The sequence below is a fragment of the Fulmarus glacialis genome, unplaced genomic scaffold, assembly GCF_000690835.1.
Source record: "Fulmarus glacialis isolate BGI_N327 unplaced genomic scaffold, ASM69083v1 scaffold43826, whole genome shotgun sequence".
NCBI lineage: Eukaryota > Metazoa > Chordata > Aves > Procellariiformes > Procellariidae > Fulmarus > Fulmarus glacialis.
This window is the reverse complement of record NW_009217031.1, coordinates 360-24,326: the sequence shown is the minus strand read 5'-3', so window position 1 is coordinate 24,326 and position 23,967 is coordinate 360. Positions and strand designations below refer to the sequence as shown.

Here is a 23,967-nt window from a genome sequence, read left to right as displayed (position 1 = left end):
CCAGCCTCTGGTAGAATATTTCGTCTGCCACGAAATGCTCACGTTGCTATCACGTGTGACAGAGAGAAGCAAGGATGTTATTTGTTTCTTTATGCAATTACATACTTTAAAGTTAGAGGTTTTTTTTTTCAGGTTCTTTCATGGAGGGAGGGTGTCTCAGCCTCTTTCTTCTTTTCTTCTTTTTCCCCACTGGCTGCCAGAGACTGTGTTTGTTTATGCTGAAGTCTGTTTGGGAAGGTTACAACAATATCCATAGGTTACTGTGGTCTTATAGAACTGAGGTCAGAGTCCAACTCAGGACAGGAGAGAGAAACTATTTCAAACATTCAGATTCTGGCCTGTTTTATTGCTTCACTTTCAATTTGTTTGCATTTATGTCTAAATCTGCCAACAGGATTTTTGCTGCTTGGCTTTATGCATAGAAAGGTGAATGCTTTCAGACCCTTTTCCCGTAAGTATTAGCAGTCACAACGTATGTTGTTAGAAGGTTTCCAGCCATAAGGCTGTTTATGCAGTAAGGACTGTTACATGCTGTTTCTGGAGCTCCTCTTTCATTGCTTGGTAGGGGAGGGATGGAGCAGGTTGAAAATAAAGAGTGCTCTGTTGGTGATTTATGCCCTCTGCCCATCATGAGAGTGAGAGACCACCCTCGGACCACAGAGCGAAGCTCCAAACCTTGCTGTGGACTAGACCAGTTGGAATAGTGACAGTACTGGATCAGGAATTGATGTTATGGGGAAACACAGGATAGACACTGTCCCTGCCTTTGCTAGGTGGGATGCAAAAAGAGGTTGTCAGCTTATTTTTCCTTTTGGTTCCTAAATCTGTGTGCAGTGGTCCAGTGGACCGAGGTAGGTGTGTGCCTGCATGCTAGAGCCTGTGACCGAGGTGCATTTGTAAGCGTGTAGGGTTCTTGCAGAGGCAGGTTGTTGTTGGAGGACGTGCCTGCTAGTAGGGTGCCTTTGCTTCAGAGCCTCACGTGTGCAGCAGCTGCAGTGCTCTGCAGTTACAGCTCTCTCCTGCTCTGGGACCGTGGGTATCTGCTCACACATCAGGTCACTCAGTGGCGTTTGGCATAGAGAACTGGACCAGCAGAGAGGTAAAGCTGCTGGCCTACATGTTTGTGGGTTGCAGGTGTTGCAGTGCGGGGGCCAGAGCAGAGATGCCTGATGGCTCATGTGTGACACTTGAGGAGGGTGAGTTGTTAGTACAGAAACAGTGCATTCCTTGTGCCACCTGAGCTGCTTACGTGGACCGTGTAGCTGTGTTCTCTAGTATGGTTTCAGGATTTAGGTACTGAATAAGACTGCCAAGTATAGTTGCTTTGTGACATTGCTCCAGATGAAATCCAGGGATCTTTCCAAAGTGGAGTGCTTCAAAGAAGCAGAGCGTGGGAAAAGAGGACAGAGAAAAGTAAATCTTTGATAGTTAATACTGTAATGTTCTGAAGCAGTTTTACCGCATTGCCATTGTCGTGTACCTCCAGTGTATGTGCCTCTCAGTGTGAACGCAAATAGGAGCTGATGATTTCAATTCTCTTTTCTTTGTCTAAAAATGCACCAGTAGACATGTTTTTGCTCTTTATTTTGTAGGTGGTACTGGCAGAAGGAAAAGAGAGAGCCCTATGTGAAATTTATGGAGGCAAATTACCCACCTGGGTTCAGTTATGAAGATTTTGGGCCACTATTTACAGCAGAGTTCTTTGATCCCAACCAGTGGGCGGATATTCTGAAGGTTTCAGGTGCAAAATATGTTGTCTTAACTTCAAAACATCACGAAGGTAAGTGGAAGCTTTGTGAATGTTAGAAATCGTTGCGTTTCTGTCAACAGAAGAAAAATTTGAGTGACTTTCTTGCCTGGTAAGAGAGAGAGAGAAAGCCAGGCAGGCTTACCTGCCCCAACCCAGCCAAAGAGGAAACAAACCACCCAAGAAATGTACGTGTGTTTTGCTGGCTCCTACGCAAATGCTATGGCCATGAAGCTTGCATAGAAGGAGAAATAGATTGTGCCATTGTTCTCTTGCTGTAGGTAAGACAGCCTGAAGCGGTAGGGGCAGCTGAGCTTCCTGCAGTAGCCGTAGTTTATTTTTTATTGTGCAGTTTATTGCTCAAGGAACCACAAAAGTGAATTCTGCACTGCTTCACGTATGGAGAGCTGCTGTGTACAGGCAGTTAACGAGCTCCGTAGGTTTCTCCAAGGAATTTAGGAGTATGTTCCAGGAGTCAACTTCAGAGTTAGAAACATACACAGGGTATAGCTCTTCCTGATACAGTGCATAGAAGCCAAGACCTTGAACGAGGTCTGGAACTTTACAGGCACAATTGATTTTTGCACTGTAATTGTAAGATACTCTGCAGAGAAAAGTAAAGGAAGAGAAAGTGGTTGGAAGGAAACATGGTAGCAAAGAAAGTATAATATACTAAGATGCAATATGACAGTACATCTAGTGAATGTTGTTGGTATTTGGGGAGATGTGGGTTCAAGACTGGCAACTAGTAAATTGTGAATTTTAATCTCTGCTCTAACACACATAAAATCTTGATCCTGATGATGCCCGTGGCGTAATTCCCAGTGACTTCAAAAGAACCATGATTCATTTAGTCTGTCCTGCAGCCTTGGGCATGAATTTTTAGCTTGTTTGTCTAGTCGATGCAATTATCTGTATCCAGTTCAAAAAATATTGCAAGATTTATTAGGCAATGAGTATAAAGCAGTTTGAAGGTGAGAGTGGAGCTCTTCTGGCAGTGGTCTAAGTCTGCAGTGCAGTAGTACTTGTAAGTGCTTGTGCTGGATTGCTGGATGTCTGAAACGTTAAGTAGCTCCTGATACTTAAACGCTGGTATTTTAAAAGTTGTTTCAGGAGTTTCTGCACTCTGCTTATATACGTGTACCGAGTAGTTGATTGAGCTGTTATAAATGTCAGGACAAATGCAAAGTGAACATTTGCATAAGATCTAAACAGAAGGGAGGAGAATAGTCTTTGAATGCAAATGATAGATTGTGCATTCTGCAACTGAGAAAGCATTTTATCTTTCAATTGTTGAACGTGTATTCACAGTTGACATTTGATACGTTCAGTGAAAATGTAGATGCCTCAAAAGTTGCTGTATTTTTGGTTAATTTAATTGGGACATATGATTGGCGTGAATAATAAAGGAGAAGGAATAATTATTCCAGTACAGAACTGGAAAATTGGATGTTTTATATGTATACATGTATGAGTAGAAGAATACATAAACATATTTGGCATGGTGTTCTGATGTTATGACTACTATCATTGTGCATAAACAGATTATAGGCATACTCTGTACCCTGATAACAATATTATTACATATATGATTTTTATTAATTTTATATCTATTCCTTGCAATACACTTGCAAACTACTTTCCAGAAGGAGGAAATATAACTTCCCCTCTTCTGCTTCCCTTTCTTATCCTTTGATTTTTCTCTTTTCAGGCTTTACTTTGTGGGGGTCCAAATATTCTTGGAACTGGAATGCTGTTGATGTGGGACCGAAACGAGATCTTGTGGCTGAACTAGCAACATCTGTTAGAAACAGGACTGACTTGCATTTTGGGTTATATCACTCCCTGTTCGAATGGTTTAATCCCTTCTTCCTTGAGGATGCCACCAATGTCTTTAAGACAAGAAAGTTTCCAACCAGTAAATCATTACCAGAACTCTATGAAATTGTGACCAAGTACCAACCAGAAATCATTTGGTCTGATGGGAGTGGAAATGCGCCAGATACTTACTGGAACAGCACAGGTTTCTTGGCTTGGCTGTATAATGACAGGTACATAATGATGCTGGTTTAGCTCCTTACCTGAAATTCTGTTCCGTGTCTAGTTTGTCTCGTTTTCTGTACATTTTGTGGAACCTATTACCCCTACTTGCAAGGACTTAAATAAATATTAATTTTCCTGAAATATAGAATCCAGGTCTTCCCTAGAACTATCAAAGCTTGCTTTAGAAAAAGACTGTTTCATACTTTTTTAACCACATTTGCAAATTAAGTCAGTTAAGATGGTTTTGGTTACTCTACCTAATCATATTCTTTCCTAAGTATTGTCTACTGCACAGACAAACAGGATAGCAGGAGAATTTGAGAATATGGGTACATCATTGTCATCGCAGACTGAACATCCGGCAGTGGATGTGAAGTGCAGGCTGATTTCTGGCAGACCTCCTGTGGAAGTCTGCAGCTTATTTCCCTAAGAAGTGCCGATCTGGACCTTTTACTAGGAAAGGATGAGAATAGGATTCCTGAAATTGCACTTAATCTAATTGTAAGAAATTAATAGAATCTAATTGTAAGAAATTAATAGTGCAGAAGTCATTCTAAATGTTGGAGGGAGGGGAGTGTGTGTGGGAAGGGATTACACTGGCTGTGACTGTGTTTTTTAGAATAAGAATCATAAACTGAGAATTTCTCTGTTTCCAGCCCAGTCCGGGACACAGTTGTGACCAATGACCGCTGGGGAGTTGGCAGCGTCTGTACACATGGTGGCTTCTACACTTGTAGTGACCGGTATAACCCCGGCCACCTCCTGCCTCACAAATGGGAGAACTGTATGACTATTGACAAGAGGTCATGGGGGTACAGGAGGAACGCACAGCTTGACGATTACCTCACAATCGAGGACTTGGTGAAGGTACAGTGGGACAAAGGAGTTGCTTCTGATTCTCCCTCCTGAGCATTATATTATGCTATATAACATTTCAATTATGTATCTTTTTATAAAAAATACTATTTTAATTGAATAATGAGTGGATGAAATAATAAATCATTTTGTTCATTTGCAGCCTAACACTGGCAGGATGGAATATCCATGTAATTCTTACTCATTTTATAGAAATGACTAAGAGAAAAATTATCTAGTAAAAATTCAGTCAGTTTCTTAAAAGCTGTTTCCCCTGTGAGTAACTGGCTGAAGACTGATCTGGATAGACTCATAATAACCTTTTCTACTAAGTTTTTCTAGTAACTGCACCTCTAAGTTGATGAGAAGCAAACAGTTGCAGTTTCATAGTTCCTGTTTAGGATTGTTCAGTTCCACATTGAAGGCTACATCTTTTTCCCATTCTAGCTAGAAACAGTTTATAACTCTTAATAGTCTTTTTACCTTGTAGTGAGAAACTTTGCTTTCATCCCACTTCATTTAAAGAAAAAACACCAACATACTTATTACACAGATAAACACTAGCAGATGCAGACAGCTGGCGTTAATAGAGCACTGATTCCCTTTCCTAGTCTAAGATATTAAAAAAGATTTGAAGCTTAGGAAAACTGAATGAAAGGAAGACTGATCAATCTTTGCATTAATTGCAAAATTCAGCTAGAGAGGGGAAGATTGATTGTTATTGTTGCTTAATCCAAATCTCTTCCTAGTACTGTCCTTGCAAAAGATCACTTGAAATTGAAGTAACCTCTTTTCAGAGGCAGAAGGTTTAAAGTCATTCAGTAGCTTGTCTCCAGCTGTCTGTTCCTCAGACTTGTGCATCTCAGTCCATGATCTCTGGAGGGCAGTGTGGATGTGAACACAAGTATTTATGGACTTTGTAGAAGGCTTCTTAGTGTTCTACAGATGTCTGTGTAAAATAGGGAGAGCATCAAACAGAGGAAGAAGAAGGAAGTTGCTTCTCTCAGCTTCAGTAAAAACGAAGTGGCATCTATTAGCCTTATTATCCTCTCTTACAGAGAAATCATGTATCCGTTCTATCGGTAAAACCCTCGTGAAATTGCTGCAGAAGTCAAAATGTTAAAAGGTTGTAGGATCTGATTCTCTTGTAGATTCAGTCAGATGTATTAGTGAAAAAATGTATTTTGGGCTGTTTTCTGCCATAAAAATTGACAGCAGAGCTTTGTTTCATGGGAGCTTAAATTTTGAATTGACTGTTGGGGTGACACCTGAAGTCTAAACATGCAGCAGTAAGATAACTCGTTCAGTATATCATTTTGAAGCGGTGTGCCTGGCTTTAGAAAGAACTTCAAATATATGATTTCATTAGCCGTAACCATATGTTCTGCGTATGTGTTTAAAAACATTTCAGCAACTTGTAGAAACAGTGTCTTGTGGAGGGAATCTCTTGATGAATATTGGGCCCACTCATGATGGTCGCATCGCTGTTATATTTGAGGAACGCCTGAGACAGATGGGTGCCTGGCTGAAAGTCAACGGAGAAGCCATCTATGGAACGAAACCATGGAGAGCACAGAACGACACGGTCACACCAGAAGTGTGGTACGGCTACTGAATCAAAGTGTAGGCTGCGTAAAGCAGCAGCAGTGTGTGTGAAATTTTGAAATTCTTAATGACTTGATGCTACAGAAATCACCATCTTACTTTGTATGCTGTGAAGAAATTAACCCTTTTGTCAGTTTAAGTAGCTGCACATAAAAGTGTGTATAAAACTGTAGATAGACGATGGGTGTCAGAGAACGTAGTTTCGGGATGATGCCGAGGCTGAAGGGAAGGTTGCAGGCGTTTCCGTAGTGATCTTGTGCTTCTTAGTGTAGCTGGGAACAGAAGCTATTAAAAAAAAAAAAAATCCAGAAATATAAAACTGCTGTGAAGTGTTTATCTGTACAAAGGAATACTTGATGTCACTGTTTAGAGAGAAAGAGGGGAGAGAAGGAAACTAGAAATCAGTTTAGCATATTCTGCATTTCTTTTTAAGGTAGAAATGCATGGGAAGATAACAGCAATTGTTTGGTCACTAAATTCAGCCAGTCTCTGGACTCTCCTCTGCCTTTGTTCCTCGTAACTGCTGTAATGCCTTAACGATCCGTCAGGGTTTTGGTCTTGACCCTCTTCCCTGCCTCAGTGGGCCTTTTTACTCCTGTTCCCAGTAAGATTTGGCTATCTGGCTTTAGCCTTGAAATGCTGAACTGTTGACTATTTAGTAAAACCACTTCCAAGAGCAGTAAAAAATTGTAACTTAAATGAAGGAAGGAGGGAGGAATGTTTCAAATGTATGCCACAAGATTTCCAAGGACATGCCGTAGATAATGTCTGCTGAAATTAAATTTTTAAAAATGAGCTATGCAAGGTGGAAGCTTTATTGGCGCACATACTCTTGTTAAATTTTTTTTTTTTAGTGGAATGTCTGTATGTTTGTGTATAGATGTGAATTACCGTATTTTTCTGAACATAACCCACAGTTATTTGATTCCCCCTGCCCTGCAAGTACCTCCTTCCTACATGGCTGAGCAGCAGTGACTTACTATATGCTTGCTAAAGTTACTACAGATGTTTAACTCTAAATTCAATTCTTTCATAATCTCTAGTATCTCTAGTTTTTTAGAACATCTTTTCAAGGAACAGTACTTTTAATAAAGGGTATAAATTGTCTGAAAAGATCGTTATGTGTGTGAAAATGTAATTAATACCAACTTTTCAAATCCGTTTTTCCGGTCTTGAAAGCACTCTATATATCGCTTCAGAAAATTTACAAGGAAAAACTGACATGCATTTCTGTTCCCCATTTCCAGGTACACTTTCAGCCCTAAAGAAGGCAAAGTCAATGCTATCTTCCTTAACTGGCCAGTCTCTGGGATTCTGGACCTTGGTGAGCCACGGGCTAAGCTTGGAGAAACACAGGTGAAAGACAACACCCCCACACACCCCCACTCCCCCCTTTTCCCCTTAGAACAGTGAGGCTTTTAAGACACAGTGCAAGCAATGAACATACTCTGAAGGAAAACATCTCTAGGATTTGTCATGTTCCATCAGTGTTTATTTTAGTTTCTGGCATCTTTGGGAATGTGTAACTCTTAGGACAGAGCACATTGGAAGAGACCCAGCAAAATGTTTGTTTTTGTTCTGGGACCTCCTTGTCATAGTCCTCCCAGTGGGATGTTTCTTCTCCAGCAAACAAAGTTAGACTGAATTGTTGCTGGGATATGTTTTAGCTTGCAAACTAAGGATCATAAAAAGAGGCCAAGCAGGAAAAAAAACTTGCCGCCCCTCCCGTTTCCTGTGTAGACTCTAAGCATGACCTTTCTTTATAAATAGCCATCCTCATGACTTTGGTGATATTGTAACTGCTGTCATGGTGCAGTAGTTTCAGGTCAAAGCCCTGCACAAAGGGAAAGCACACAGAGGTTCTTATTGCCTGGGGATGCTAAATAGTAAGTCAGCGTGACTCTAGATGTGTGTCTTGGAGCAAGCGGTGGTCAGAAGTTGAGGACACTGATGCCACACCTACACTAGCAAGTAGTGTAACCCAATGGAAGCAGATTTATAGAGCAGAACAGCTGGTGCTGAGGACAATATCAGCACTGCATTTAAGGTGGGGATTCACTTTGGCTTGGCTCTGTCCCGGTCTCATGCATTGGATGTCCACTAGCTGCTGAAGTGCATTAAGGGTGTTTCTAGACCTTCTGGTGTAGTTACATATGAAAAGGATCTCATTAGTGCCAAGACAGCTCTGTGATAAGGAAGAAAGAGTAATTGCATCTTGAATTTTGAGGAGGCATCTAGACTATATGTGCACAAGAGAGTAATGACGTTCCTCAAAGGTAGAGACTGGTCTTCAGCTGCTCCACTATTTTCAGTATTTCACCAGCTGGCGTAAGAGTTTCACCATAAAACCTACTTGTGTGGTTTTAGTGGAGGGGTTCTTCAGGTCAGCTTTGTTCTGAGATATCTGGCTGCATGCTGTAAGAAATATTGCTCACTCAAGACTACAAGTTCCACCATGGGAAACAGGCATTGCAGAAATAGGTAATACAAAGCTGTGTACTGCAGTACCTGGATCCCTGCTTAGACCCAAATCCCATCCCAGATACTTCTGAAAAGTGTTTATGTACCTTTATCAGACCTAGGTACTTCTCAAGACCCAACGTCACTAGCTTTATTGCTTACATATCTACTTTGCAAATATTTTTCTACTACCTTTAATCATTGTTTTATCATTCATTTGGTTGATAAGTGGCATTTAAGGATAATTGGATAGTGAAGTAGCTATGGAACAACATTTCTTTTGTCAATTTTGCAATTATATGCACTTTGAAAAGGCACTGTTCTAATTACAGGGTATGTTTCTATCTCAGGTGAAGCTGATTGGCTACGAGGAACTGCTGAAATGGGTTGCCCTGGGAGAAAAGGGAATCGCGATTGCTCTACCTCAATTAACTCCCAAGCAATTGCCGTGTCAGTGGGGCTGGACTTTGCAATTGACTGACATAAACTGAGCCATACACCGCTGGAGCCTTGGGTAGTAGGGAGTGCTGATGTTTTGCCCAGTTTCGCATCACTGGTTTCTAACTCTTACTTGCTTGACTGAGAAACATGAATAACTTCACTTTTTTCTGAAAGGTGGGCTGTTACTAAAGGATGGAATGGAATTGAATGAATCTCACGTGAAATCTAGCACTGGATAGTTGAATCTCTGCATACAACTTTTTTTTGAAGATGTGTGAAAAACTGAGCATCTACCTTGACCTCTGCATTTTTTTCAGTCAGTTTCTTGCCAAGTTATGTGAAGAACGGGGTGGGGGAAAAAAACAGGTGCTAGATTTTTAAAGTCATGAGAAAGTAAAGCTAGCTCAAGCTAGTGTTCAAATGCACAGCGGTTAGATTTCTTGAATTAAAGGAGGTATACAACTGATGACCACAAAACTGTACAGTAAGAACTGTCAGTTTTAGAGAAGAGAAACTTTTTCCAGTTGTGTGCAACAACTGGCAGCTGGTAGTTTTAGCTGAGTAGGGTAATGTATCTGCAGGAACAGTCCTATAAGGGTTAGGAATTCATTACAAATGCATGGAGGCAATGCAGATGTATGTCTTCATTTCTCATCATGAAATTCATTAATTTTTATCTGTTCCTACTGTTAAGTAATTCTGTCCATTATTAGGATACAAATAAAGTGGGAGGATTTTTTTTGCTGTTTCATGTAATTTTACATGGTTAAAGCTGACTCTTGTTTACAGCATTGTTTTTACAGTTACCAGGGTGCATGCTGTGGACTGTTAACCAAAACACGTATTTCAGTGACTAACTTTTTTTAAAAAGAGAAATAATCAGGAGTTGCTAGGGATCCTCAGCTTCGGCAGAGAGACAACATTTTAAGCTGAGGGTAGGTTGTATCCAACCTGAAAAATTCCCAAACTCATCATGTGTCAGGATTTGTAGGGACAGACTTGCACTGTCAAGTCTGCAAAGAGGGGGAGGTATAGGACAACAAAAAGCATGAGTTGTTTCAGTGTAGAGATCAAAGGTTTATTTTTCCTGAGTAATGTTAATAAGTGCAAAATTATAAGTTAAATTTATTCTTTCAACTATGTCAAGATTTTAAGTGATGAGCCAAATGAGGTTATTTCCTTTCCTGCTAGCAATGTTAATACACACACAAATTTTACATTAAAATATTTTATTACAATACAGACAATTGGGCTCAAAATTAATACAAATTAAGATAAAATATTTACAAGTTAATGTGTACAGTGTAGCTGTTTGAACAGCATAAACAAGAGAATTTCTAAAAATCCACATTCCTTTAGTATTAAGTAACAGAGAGCACGCCCCCCCCAGCTTGTTTAAGAGGAACGTGCATCAGTTGGCAAAGGCTTTCTGAAGAATGAGAGACTCTTTGGAATAACATTTCTAAAGTTAAGGAAGAAGAAAGAGTTTTCCTTTATAAAGAAAAATTTGGGAGAAGAAGAAGAAAGAAGCCTCACTTCATTCTGCGGTTCTGCACTATTCTTAGATCACTATCATTAGTTTTTTCCAAAATGGATTTTTTAGTAACTTGTTGTAATACTGCCACCAGATGCCTTTCAGATGCAATAAAAATAATCAAATTAATTATGGAAGAGTTTAACCACTTTTTTAATAGAAAAGTCTTTACATACAATGATTCTTTCAACAAGAATATTTTTAATGGGGGTTTGAAACAATTCTATTAGAACAAAAAAATGGGCTCACTCCCACTTTTTTCAGAATGTTCTTTCTGCTGGTCTACCACTCCTACACCATTATAAAATTAACCCAAGTCTCATCAGTAGTCACAAGGGGTCTGTTACAAATACACAATCTAGTCCTATAAATGTGCAGTTCATTTCTCCAGTTGCTGAGGGGTACTAAACGCTTCATAAACATTAGCAGCAAAATCTTTCACTTGTTCCATCATCAACAGGTCCTGGAAGAAATTTAAAGAATAAATTTGCTGAATTAAACACATCCACCACTATTCTGGTTTTGCTGCAGTACATAATTCATCATGAGAAAAGCACCTGGCACTCTCACAGAGATCTAACTCAAATTTCTTGCTTTGGAAAGGTTTATAGGCAGAATTGCAAGTAGAACCAAGTCGAGAGACCTTTTTGTGCTCCTGCACAGTTTAGCAGAGGGAAGAGGTTCTAGAAAAATAGCATATTTTTGGAAGATACAAGTTTACATAAAGTTTAAGTTATGCCAATTGTTTCTACTTTTTTGTTAAAGCCACTGAAATTAAACAGAATGAAGGATGTTATTAAAAAGAAATATACAACATTAATTTCAAAATTTTACTTGGGATATTTTAAATAAGCAAGATTCTTACCTGAACAAAGTGACTGGGTGTTTCACTGCATACTGAATGGATCTGTCCATTTATTATTGGAATTATCTTGGCTAAAGGAAGACTGACACTGGAAAGACTAGAAAAGAACAAAAAAAATTGACCTAGACCTGCTCTGACGTTAGTAAAGCCACTAAACTATGATTATTATAATTCTAAATAATTACTACTTCAAAAGTAAGAGTTGAAAGACTGCAAACTAAAAGGTACCGATGAAGTTTTTTTTCCCCCTATCAAGTCTTTAATTTAATATAGAGAAGTACCAAAGCAAATTTCAGTTCGTGCTCCTGTTCCACAGTTTCACACTTGCTTCTCATGCAAGAGAAATATGGTTTAGCCAAAGTCTTTACATGTGCGTGTATGTAAACAGTTGTTAGAAGTGCCAGTCTACAATCTCACGCTATTTCAAACTCTAAACCAGGCTTAGGACAGACAGCCAAACTACAGCCTTTGGGATATTTTAAGTGATGTAAATAGCATATATTTAAATAAAAACATCACTCTTTGAGAGCCATCAGTTATTAAAATAAACATACATAAACCCAGTTATTATTCAAGGTTTTAATTTTAATATTTTAGAAATCATATTTCAAGGATTTGAACTCAGCTTTTGGATTTGTAACACACTCACTGTACTGTTTAAAACCAAAGTTCACTTCAGAATAAAAGCAATTTTTAAACAGTCTTCTAGGAAGAGGCAGAAGATTCTGAATGTTAATATGTTTTTTTCAGCATACCAGCGAAAAACCTAAAGCTCTGTAGGTGCTTTGGCTACATGTATTTGGAGAATCATGGTAACGCCCACCTTCCTGGAGAACTACAGCAACTGACAAGCCGGAGTCTGGGACGTACAGAGCTTATCTGCTAACTGCAGGGGAACGCTATCTTTCTCACGGCCTCGTAGGGCAGGTGCTGCAGTACACCACTCAGTAGTCACCACCAGCGGGGTAAATTCTCCTTAGCTGGAAGGGCAGTCTGCTTGTACAGTCTTGGCAAGAAGTGGGAAGTATAGCTGGTCTGATTTCTACTTTTAGATCTGCAAGTAGTGGTGGGAAAGATACCTCACGTGAATTCTAGCAGCTTCATGGGTGAAGTGAGAAGACTGTATTTATTCTTGAAAAGCAAGAAACAGAATCCTTTCCAGCATGAGAACTTCAAGTAGGCAGGAAATCAATAGCCTTTTTTTGGAATTCACTATGAACCCAAAGCATTATTCACATGAGAACCACAACAAAAGAAAACATTTACCTGTTTACAGAGCCATTCTGAGAGAGGTCCTGTTCAGTAGGTCTAAAAAACTCTGCCATATTGTCCAGCAGTCGACTGAATCCTCTATTTAAACACGTGCTCAAAACTGTACTGAAGTCTGGACTGAAAAACAAACAAACAAAAGGTTTGATTCCTGGGATTTATTTTTTCAAACCAAAAAACACTGCAAGTATTCAGTGCTACAGATGTCCCTCCCATAAAGGAAGAAGTACGACCCAGACAAAAGGCCATTAGTATGGCCACCTCAAGAAAGACCAGCTCCCCAGTAACTCCACAGCAAACCAATCAACAACCTACACTCTACCCTAAGGTTATTAAAAACCAGATAAATCTAAAGCATTCCTCACTTCTCTATTTCTTACTAAATAATAACATAGAAGGGACTTATCCTTAAAATGCCCCAGATCTCCAGCAACTAAATTGTAAGAATAGTCTGGCATTTGGCTCAATTCACTCCTATTCAATGTTTATTACAGAAGCCTCACATCAGTGGCTCTCTGGTAAAAGGACGCATACAACCACTCTCAAAACCAGGCATTAAAAATAAATTCTGATAAGCCAAAACAGGTGTTCATTTTATCAAAGCAAGTAAATCCAACAGAATTACACTCAATTTACCCTGCTTTAGCAGAAGAGAAGTACTCCTCTGTTCCTGCATGACTACAGAAAAGGTGAGGAAGAGATAAGGGGGTCTGACTGGGAAGGACATCCTGGTCATCTTGTTAAGGCAAGATTATTTCTTATAAGTGAGTTTCAGAGCTCTCAAATTTTGAAAATCCCAGCCTACAATTAGTGAATATAAAAATTTAATGCAGCAGAGTGGTCACATTTCACAAATGAAAGTTGACAGCTTTTTATATGAAAGTATTTGTCTTACATAAAAAATAGTTGTGAGGAGGAGTTTAATGTAAATACAGGATATTTCTCTATACCTTTCTAGCATATCTCTAGTTTCATTAAGTAATTTAATTGTAGCAGTGTCTCTTTCTGTGAGTCCACAGGCCTAGAAAACGCAAAGACACACACTATTTAGTAAGAAATCCATTGGCAACCATAAGAATAATAGTAGAAATAGAAGAGTTTTGTACCATGGAATTAAGTCAAGATGTATAAATGAAAGTGTTATAGAATCAGATTCTTTATAATTTGTATTCTAATTTTCCTTTTAAATGGTCACTGTAGGATTTTTTTTTTTTAATTAAAAACAGTATTAGCAGACTAATTCAGCAAAGTATTTTTTTGACTTCTGACCTCCAAAACTGAAATAAACCCTGCATATCAGCTTAAGTTAAAGGGATAAGTGCATGTAGTCACACACTGAAGCCTAAGTTTCTTCTTTTTAGTAGTATAATATCAAGTTAAGAATGAATTTTCTCCAACCTGTGGTGTGGATGGAGACAAATGCCTTTAGAAAATTTAGGAAGTTATTTTAATGTTACAACTGAGATTAGATACACCTTTCTCTTGACTCCTGTTCATCTTCCAGCCCAAAGCAACAAAGGACTCCAGCACACCATCACCTTCTTGGGCATCAGCCAAGATGCTACTATTGTCCATGATCTTTCCTGGTACACAAGTGCAAGGTAATACAATTTAGCTTAGGGCCGAGTTAAGCTGCACTGTGTTACAGCATACGTCACAGGCTAAAAGCAGTAATTGGACTGTGTTTCTGAGCTCAAAGCTGACATTCTGAGGATGACACTTGTTTTCAAACAAATCCGAAGAAAGTACAACTTTACTTTGCCTAGATTAAAGAGATGAGGACACTTGATTTATGAAGGAAGAGGCATCACCATTTATGCCATGGTACAACTAGAGGACTGTTAAGCACCCTTCCCTCCCCAAAACAAACAAACAAATACAGAATGAAAAAAGGTAGATGAAAGAAATTGAAACAAGTACCTGGGTAGCCAACGGGTTTTCTTCATCTGGCATCAGATAATGACATAAGGGAGAGTAAGATGCAATCTGATCTGAATCTTTATGTTCCACTACTTTCCTGATATCTTTAAGTTTCTGTTCCAGCTCCAGAAGAGAGAGGGTGTGCTTAAGGGAAATACTGGAAAGGAAAAAGACTACAGCGTTGACTGCAAAATGAATAATGATGCTGTGTTCTCCTACTGATAACATGTTTACAAGTAACAGGATCCCAATCTCCTATATTGGTTTGCACTGGCAGACACAGACTGCTATAATAAAAAAGTTGTTTTGGAAAAAGTCAGTACAATCTTCCTTTTTTTTTTTTTTAATTCTAATAAAACTCATTGTTTTGGGAACAGTCATCACAATAAAACTTAAAAGCTAACCACAGAGAAATATAGACTCTTACCTTCCAAAAACTTTATGCACAGCTTGTTTAACAATAGTTATTAACTCAGTCAGTCCTAGGAGGAGGAAAGTGTCAAAATTATTCTAATGATTTGCTCAAGTCTAGAAAAAAGTACAATTTTGTAAGTGTAGTTAGCTAATAATAAGCACCATACCATCTCCTAAAAGGTGCTGAATACTTGATAAATATTGCTGCTGAACTTCAGGGGGAGCTAGTGGTGTCTACGGGGAAAAAAAAACAACAGTTCCGCGACATGTCAACAGTAGAGAACAATGCGAAAATAATTTCAAACCAGTTGCGACCAATTTCCTTAATCTTTATAATACCCTGCAGCAGATGGATTCCCCCATGCTCATGCAACTCTGTAGCTTCTGACTCTCTCCCTGCCATCAACCCATGGATCTTTCGTAAGTCCTCTGGCATAGGAAAGTCTCTTAAAAAACTGCATTGCAGGTGAAACTAGACTCTCCACCACCCCAAAAATTAAACCTAGTGGAATAGGATATTTATGCTCAACCCTAACAAAAGCCTATCTGATAGAAAAGAAGCTTTCAGGAACTGAGACACGATCCCAATTTGCTCCAGCAGAGTGCCTCAGAGTTGGCCCTGTCAACCCAATTCTCTATTGGAAGAATAACAGAAAGGAAACAGAAAGGGCTCATATTGCCCTTTTACAAAAAGCTTTTTCAGGTTTTACAAAATGAAGCACGACCTCCATCAACCCTGGCCTCTCTAACGAAAGCTTTTCTCAGACCTGCCTTGACATGCTGTTCCTTGACTCTCAGCAGGAGCTATCACAGAGGGGCATACGACAATTAGTCAGAGTTTGTATCCATTATTTTTAGATGAGCCATCCAGCAATTTGCAGATCTTACTCTGTACAATGAGTACTTGCTTACAGTGGCATTCACCTATTTTTATTAGGCAGTGATAGATACACTACATAAACAAAAAACAAGTCTTCTACCTTGCTTGGCCGCACCAACAGACATTTAGGTAGATGGCCTTTTGTAGTTAAACAAAGTAGTCAAAATTTCAAAGATAACATTTTTCTTCTTTAATCCTAGGAAAATTTAACTGGGGGAATTAATGTATGTGCTGAGCATTTATATACATTTGCATACATATCTTGGATCATTCACACAGTATTACTGTTTCACAAAAAATTAATGAAAGCAAAGAAATTATTTTATGTTGGTGTTTAGATATGAAGTAACCTTCTTTAAGCAATACAATCGCAGACAAAAGATTCTTCAACACTGTTAGTATTTTGTTAAGCAAAAATATCACCAAATCATCCAAATTTAGAGGCTATTAAAACACATCAATATATGTTACTTCCAGGAATGCTTCCACATCTCCCACTCTTTTAAGAACTCTTGGTTTCATTCTAATACTCCTAAGCCATGCCCTTTTTCTCTCTCACTAAATAATCCTTTCACTTTCAAAAAAGTGGAAGTTCTGCCTTTGAAACAAAACAAGAAACTTACTGTGCCATTTTTGCAGAGTGCAGCATTATCTAGGTAGATGTAACCGCCAATAATATTTAACTGGACTCGCAAAAGAACTACTAGCATACAGGTGCTATATACAGCTACAATGCTTCTTGTGAAACCTTGAAAAGAGACAACAAAATAACTTCAAAGTCAAAGAAATAAGGGTGAGTCAAGGAGGGAGAGTGCTCTCCAAGACTCAAGAAGTGCTGATGATTTTTAAATACACAGTCACATTTCTCTCACTGGTTGTCATAACACACATTTTCACAACACATACCCAAGATGGTAATGAGTCTAATATGTGCCAGATCTACATCTAAAGTGTCCCATTTAAAGTCCTATATTAGTATCATTTTGCATGTTACACAAGTTATTTTGAAAAAAAAAAAAAAATTATACAAGTTGCTCCAGAAGGAAAATGGATGTACTGTCAAATCATCTTTCTTCATTAGGCCAGGAAATACACACAGTGTGTTAGCCCTCATCATGCAATTAAGACACAGAAGGCGTAAAAGCAGCTTGGGGGAAAAAAGCTAAGGCAGGAACAGCTAATATATAAAGAAAGAAAATGAAAATGAGCATCAGCTACAGCAACAGAGGATGTGTGGAAGAAGTGACATGAATAAATATGCATGAATGCTGAGTAGCAAGGACACGGGAAGAAAGGAGCCGGATCAAAAGTAGGATCTATATTGTGTTGTGAAAAGAAGAAACAAAACCAAACGGAAGGAAAGACAAAACTGGGGAGGCAGTAGGGATAACAAATGGCACCAAGGAATCAAAAGTAGTAAAAAAAGCTCAGTAGTATTCACTACATAATTATCTGACTTCACTATTCTTCTTTCCCTTCCACTGCTTCCATCAGCTAATAAATAAGATGATGAACCAAAGGGTTCGTAACCACTGCTATGGTGGTCATCTCCAACAGGCTTGAAAAGAGGAAAGTTCTGGGCATGTAATGGCTGGCTTACATTTCTGATTGAAGTTTTCTGTTAGGGTCAGCAGAGAACTTTCTGAAAAACTAGTCTGATTTTTATGTGATGGCACAGAAAGTTCTCACAAAGTTCTCTTGAGCAGGGTAACATGAAGACCAATAAAATTCTTCACCTTTATCTCTGAGCTTCTAAATTCCCTCAGGCCTATGAAAAATACTTTCATGAGGAGCTTTTGGGAGAGGGGGCAAGGAGGAGGTTTGCCATGTAGTGTTACACTATCTTCATATCTACTAAAACAACAACCCAGTGTAAAATGTGCATTTTAAAGGGTGTGAAAGACATTTTTAATTTATGCTAAGTATTATGCAGATAGAATCTTTCATTTCCACTTACTTATTATCTTTAAATCCTCCCATATTTCTAACTTGTTTGCTGGCCTGTGGGAAAAATAAACGGAAATATTAAACATTAAAAAGTGTATTTTCCTTGGAAATTAATAAATATGTAAATATGTTAAATGAAACAGCAGTGCTGTAAGCCAAGCTCATTTAGCTACTATAATTATTCAGACCAGATTCACCTCTACATTGATTTGCTTCATTCAGGAAAGCAGTATATAAACAATACAGTATGAAATCACAGAAAAGATACTCAAACTTAGATGTATAAATGTAGTATTTAGTGATGTCAATTACACACTTATATTATCAATTTTGAGTTACTATACTAAGCAGTCAGAAAAAGCCCACTGATGGTTCAAAGTGGTATTTTCTGGGGCCTTGGTCCTGTGTATACTTCATGTAGACCTTTCAGCAGGGCTTCCTGTGTCCACCTGTGCATAATAAGCGCAGGATCAGTATTTCTATATCCTACTTTCTTGCAAGATTTACCATTGCCTGACTTGGTTTTAAAGTTCAGATTTGATGATCCAAAACCAAAGAGATCATGACCCTCTGTGGAAAAGAAGTCTTGCGCCATCCACACAAATGCAAGTTGATCTTTTTTCTTTTGTTGAGGCGTGTTTACTTTTTTGACCTGACCAATTCCTAAAATTTTACATATTCTGCAGTCAAAAGAGCAAGGCTGTAGATTGCATAGATATACCCGAACTGCCTAAGGTACACTGCATATTTATAGCTACTATCCAGAGGTAATGTTAGCAATATAGCAGCAGTAGCAGAGATAAGAGCAAGCTAACCATCCAAGAAGTTTCACTGGCCATTCTCGCATGTTAAGCACTGTCAGTAAAGAATGGCTACTGCATCTCTATTGTGGTAGAAATAATTTGTGAAAGTCACTTAGAGAAACATTTGATAATTTCTTAGGACCAGAATTAACACTTAAATATTTAGGGCAGATAGTTGAGATTAATGTATGCTTAGACTTTACAGTAACCTAGTTTATAAAAAATAATACACTTTTCACCAGAAATAATTTCTCTTTACAGGCACAATTAACCACTGAGGAATGTTTTCATCTGTCTGGAACAAACACATGCACTTGCCATTAGTTTGACCATTATATCACTTACAAAAACAGTAAGTTTTTAAGCTCACCGCTATCAAATAATGCAAATGAACTGATATAATAAACTATTAAGTCTACAACTCCAATAAGTAAAGAGACAGATTAAAGAAAGGATAGCTGGAAGACATACAAGGATCCATGGCACATACAAAAACAGTTTACATACTTCTCTTTCTGCAAGCTAAATCAACAGTTTTAAAAGCTATTCTAACGCAAAACAAAGGAAAGACTGTTAAAAAAATACAGTAATACTTCTATAGATAAAACACGTAACAGGACTCAAAACCACATTTGTTACTTATGAGTGGTAAGTTTTCCGTGCCAACTGAAGAGAGAAAGAGAAGCCAATACATCAACATCAGCCAACTGTATTTGCACCTATTATGTCAAAACATTTTCTAGAGCTCATGCTTACAAAGTTTCTCCTCACAACATAAGGCAACAGCCAGGTAACAGTCTAAGTCTGCAAGTATTAAGCCTAACAGTGGAAATGGATTTTCAGTCTTCATCTGCTGCAAATTATTAAGACTCAGCTGCTACTCAAAACTCAACTCTCATTTCGCATTTATTTATTTGGAAAACCATTATCTGTTATAGAAGCCAAAAGCAATGCAAACAAAAAAAAAAACAGGTTTGGAATAAAGCTAAGTGCTGAATAGGTGGGAGGTGTGCAACAACCTGCAAGGCTACAGCAGCAGGTACTTCACCTCACCTCATTCAATCACATTGCTTTAAAAAGAGGATGACAGAGCAAGAACATCTGTGGTCTTGTGTGCCCTCTTTAAGTTTCTCTGGAAGACTGAAGACTTCAGCCTACCACTGGCGGCCCCAAGTTACTAAAACAATGTAAAAAGGTTTTAAATTTAAGGAAGTGGACAGATTTTAAGTTACAGGAGTTTACCTAAGCCATAACACGATCCGTAACATATGATAACAGAGATCCATAACATGTTAAGCCATAACATAGATGATGTGAGAAAAAGAATACATCTCCAGGGACATTAAGAAAGGTAAATCTCCACATCTACTCTTTTGTATATTCAACAACAACGGCACTCAAAGGTCTGGAGCTGTTTGATTCATCTTCTCAAATGGAATGGTAAGAAAACAAATCTATATCCATGTGTAGCACAAGAATGCAGAGCTTCTTCAAAGACTCACTTCGAAGTGGAATGAGCCCTGATGGCTCATTCCATGATCTGTGCCTACCCAACCCCTTCTCTACCTTTTCAGTTCAAAAAGTTCAAGCATCTAGTTAAAACTTCCTCAGCATAAGTCAAAAAAGGAAGCATTAAGACACAAACTCCACTGTAAGATACACTCTAAATGGACATCCATGCTTACAGGATATTGCATGTAACCAGCATTTTAAAAAATACTTGTTTTCAGAAATGCATAACAATAATATCAGAAAGTCTCATCTCTATTTTCACTGGGATTATTGGAATTCAGAAGTGTGACACCGTACCTATAAACAGTCCAGAAGACAAATCTGGTGATCCACAAGATCTGTTGTTCATTCAGGTTAAATTTTCACTGAGTAAAACTCTTATTATGACAAATAAATATTCCATTAAAATTAACTTCTCCTTGTTTCTTGTTGTTTGGGATAAATAATATTCAATTACAGTTGCAAATTCTCAGATAATCTGTTATAAAAACATCATTCAGGCTGTAATTCCCACTTTAAATATCACATTCTGTCGCCTCGTTGTGGGAGTTTTTTGACTGAAAAAAGACAATGACTGGATAGGTAATCTATTAAATGCTGGTCAGCTGAAGTTACAGCTATATAAATAAGCTAGTGGGAGGTAAACTAGAAAGGCAGTCTAGAGTGAGTCAGAAACCTTGTGTTAACTGCCTACGTAACACTTTTACTCTGTGCCAAATGCCAAGCAGCTTACTCTACTTCTAAGGTATGTTATTATGCACTTTATGTATTTAAAAATATGCTATTTGTTCCTGCAGTTATAAAGAAACCAAAGGTGTTTTCTGACAGGGAAGCATTCCTCTTAATATATAACATGCCCCTATTTGTTCTACTTCCAAAAGAAAAAAAAATTACTTCTCATAGCTTACATCCATTTGCAACCTCATCTTGGATACTTTTCACTACTATTCAGTCTGACCTTCATAAGATTACATAAACGTTTTTACAAACACAACATCAACAACTCAGTCAAGATATTCTGTCCTGTTTAAAGGAGGACTAGATCCTGTAAGTACTTTATCTGCCTATCTTACAAGCACTTCAACAAAAACCATGGCTCTCATTGCAGCGTCTTAAAGAAACTATTATTTCTTGTAATGTTTGGAAAATGCCAGCCGTACCTATCAAAATATATCTAACATGACAAAATATTTACATAGTGATTTCAAAATACTTTAAGAGTAGTGACTGAATGGGACACAGAACCAAAACCCTGCATGCTCTCTGTATCATAAATATATAATTTGAAAAAAAACCTTATCTTGTGATCAAAACAAGAGATCTTTAACACAATTAACAAAACAGTCTTACCTATTTTTAAGAAGAGATGTGAGACTCTCAGAATTTAACTGATGCATTAAGGCATCCCTCAATGTTGGAAGCATTGACAGCACTGTTATTAAAAGAAAAAAAAAAAAGAAAAGAAAAAATTTGTCAATATTAAAAAAAAAAAATCATCACAAATCTATCCCCAGCTCTCACTCAACAGCTGCTATACAATGTAAATCCCATTGCTCAACAGGCAAAGCCGAGAGGACAAACAATATAAGAAACCCCAGGGGTACTCAGAAGTGCAGTTACCTGCGTGCCTCTTACAAGCTTGGGCACAATGCTGCCCCTACGTGGCTACATGTCTTTGTTGGCTCTAGTTGCAGATGTGTACTCACATCCTGCACATCCTGCACATCTGCATATATGTGCCTTCAAGTCCCCAGAAGAAAATCTGCAACCTACACTGTTGCATTTCTCCAAATGAGAAGAAAAAGATCTGAGGTTTGTTTTTTTCCCCAACAAGAGAACCAGAGAAAGGTCTGTTTTAAACAAAAGGAAGCTGGTGGGGAAAAAATCTTTTACTTTCAGAATATTCAATGTCCAATCTGCTACTATACGATGGGAACAGGGAATGGAAAACACGCATGCACAGAACATAATAAATACTAAGAACAAAATATGAAAAATCTTGACAAGAATGCATGCTGCCTGACAGAAGGTACTTTGTACAATGAAGGGCAAAGAAAAACTTAGTCCTTGCAGTAAAAATCAATCCCAGCACTACAAAATGGAAAAGATGAAAATAAAATACCAGGGTATTTCATGACAGGGTAAACACAGTGCACAGAAAGCATTTGCAGCCACCCAACAAGCCATTACAGATTTCGACAGGAGAAGAAAATGCTGCCCAATTTGTTTTATAGAAATAGTTTTGAATGGCCTGTATTTACAAGAATGATAAGGATTTTGTTAAACTCTATCCTACCATCTCCTCTCCAAAAATCCAAAGACCAATGCTGTAATATAAATACTTCTACTTTTTGCTCTACAGCTAGTCAGGTACCTTGTAACCATTAAAATGTAGGGAACTAATGGGCTGATGTGCTTCTTATTTGTAAATAAAAATTACCCACCAAGCTCTCTGTGTAGCTTACTAACAACGTCCTACAATGAATAAAATAATCCTCAATCCAAAAATTCAATATTGTTTGAATCTGGGTGCTGTTTCACCGCTCAATACCACATGCAGTTTAGGGCAATACACAAAGGGTCTTGAATTGACAAAAAATTGTAACCTGCATGTATATTTGTATGCATTATAGATGGATATATTCAAACCAAGGGTTAAGATGACCCCTAGAAATCCCTTCAATCCTCTGTTCTTCAGATTCTGTTTTTATGATGCAAAATTACTCTATTTATCCATTAGTATTTAATTAAGATTTTGAATTCACCTACATTTCTTATTCTCCTTCCTTCCTGTCAATATGTAGTATAAATCCCCAAATAATTCCACCTATCAAGAACAGTAGCTATTTCCTTATCTTACCTGTCATATTGCATGTCCTCTGATTACTTTCAAAATGATACTGCCTTCGCGCTTGAGCGATGTATTCAGCTGCCTCTCGTTCTTGGATTTCTCTGATTTTCTTCTGACCATATTTTCCCAGTAAATAGACTCCTACAGAGAGATTTTCATATTACAAGCTGCTTTAAAAATGTGAGGAAGGCCTCTTCAGCCCCTTTCTTTGATTTTAAACCATAATGGTGCATAGTGGGTTTTTTGGGATATGTGGGTCTTGAGTATTTTAATACTGATTGACAAAGTAATACTCAGAAATAATGTTTTCAAAATTAATTAACATGTCAAGGATAATGACTTGAATCAGTATAAGAAACTTTCCTGAGAAACGATATCCTGCCTTTCAAAGAAGGCATTTTTTGTACTACTGCAATGTGAACAATTAGTACTGAAGAGATTGAAGCAAATATTGGGAAAGAAAAAAAATGTAGGGTAACAAAAACAAAACAGAGAAAACAAATTGAAATGCGCAGGTCTGGAGATGGATGAAAATTTGAATTTCTTTAAAAGATATCTTTCTAAAATTAGCAGGAGTTAGAGATAAAACTCAAGTCTTAAAAATCACATAAGAGAAAGACGTTACAGACCAACACTTCCTTTGTTTGGTCCTGAAACTTGTCTGTGGGAAGAACCTTAGCTTCTGTGAGGCCTGACTGTGGCCCTCATTTCTTACCATGCCTGGTTCCTACTCTCCAGCCCCACTCTTCTCCTACCCTTGAGGATCTGATCATCCCTCATCACCCCCACTATGAATCTCCATTTCCACAAAGACCCACCAA

At 38.1% G+C, this 23,967-nt stretch overlaps 2 protein-coding genes across 2 annotated transcripts; one reads left to right on the top strand and one right to left on the bottom strand.

Moving 5' to 3' along the window:
* Positions 1–1,566: 1,566 nt before the first annotated feature.
* Positions 1,567–9,224, top strand: FUCA2 (fucosidase, alpha-L- 2, plasma; the record flags this gene model as incomplete). The annotated part of the gene is made up of 6 exons (XM_009579511.1): positions 1,567–1,780; positions 3,459–3,798; positions 4,447–4,657; positions 6,057–6,247; positions 7,498–7,606; positions 9,061–9,224. Coding segments are annotated over 6 exons (1,206 nt in total), but the record flags the coding sequence as incomplete, so codon positions are not given.
* A 1,514-nt stretch (positions 9,225–10,738) lies between these two features.
* PEX3 (peroxisomal biogenesis factor 3) lies at positions 10,739–23,287 on the bottom strand (the record flags this gene model as incomplete). The annotated part of the gene is made up of 11 exons (XM_009579509.1): positions 10,739–11,148; positions 11,551–11,647; positions 12,817–12,939; positions 13,770–13,840; positions 14,740–14,896; positions 15,167–15,221; positions 15,321–15,387; positions 16,657–16,781; positions 17,991–18,034; positions 21,646–21,727; positions 23,156–23,287. Coding segments are annotated over 11 exons (1,037 nt in total), but the record flags the coding sequence as incomplete, so codon positions are not given.
* Between the last annotated feature and the right edge of the window lie 680 nt (positions 23,288–23,967).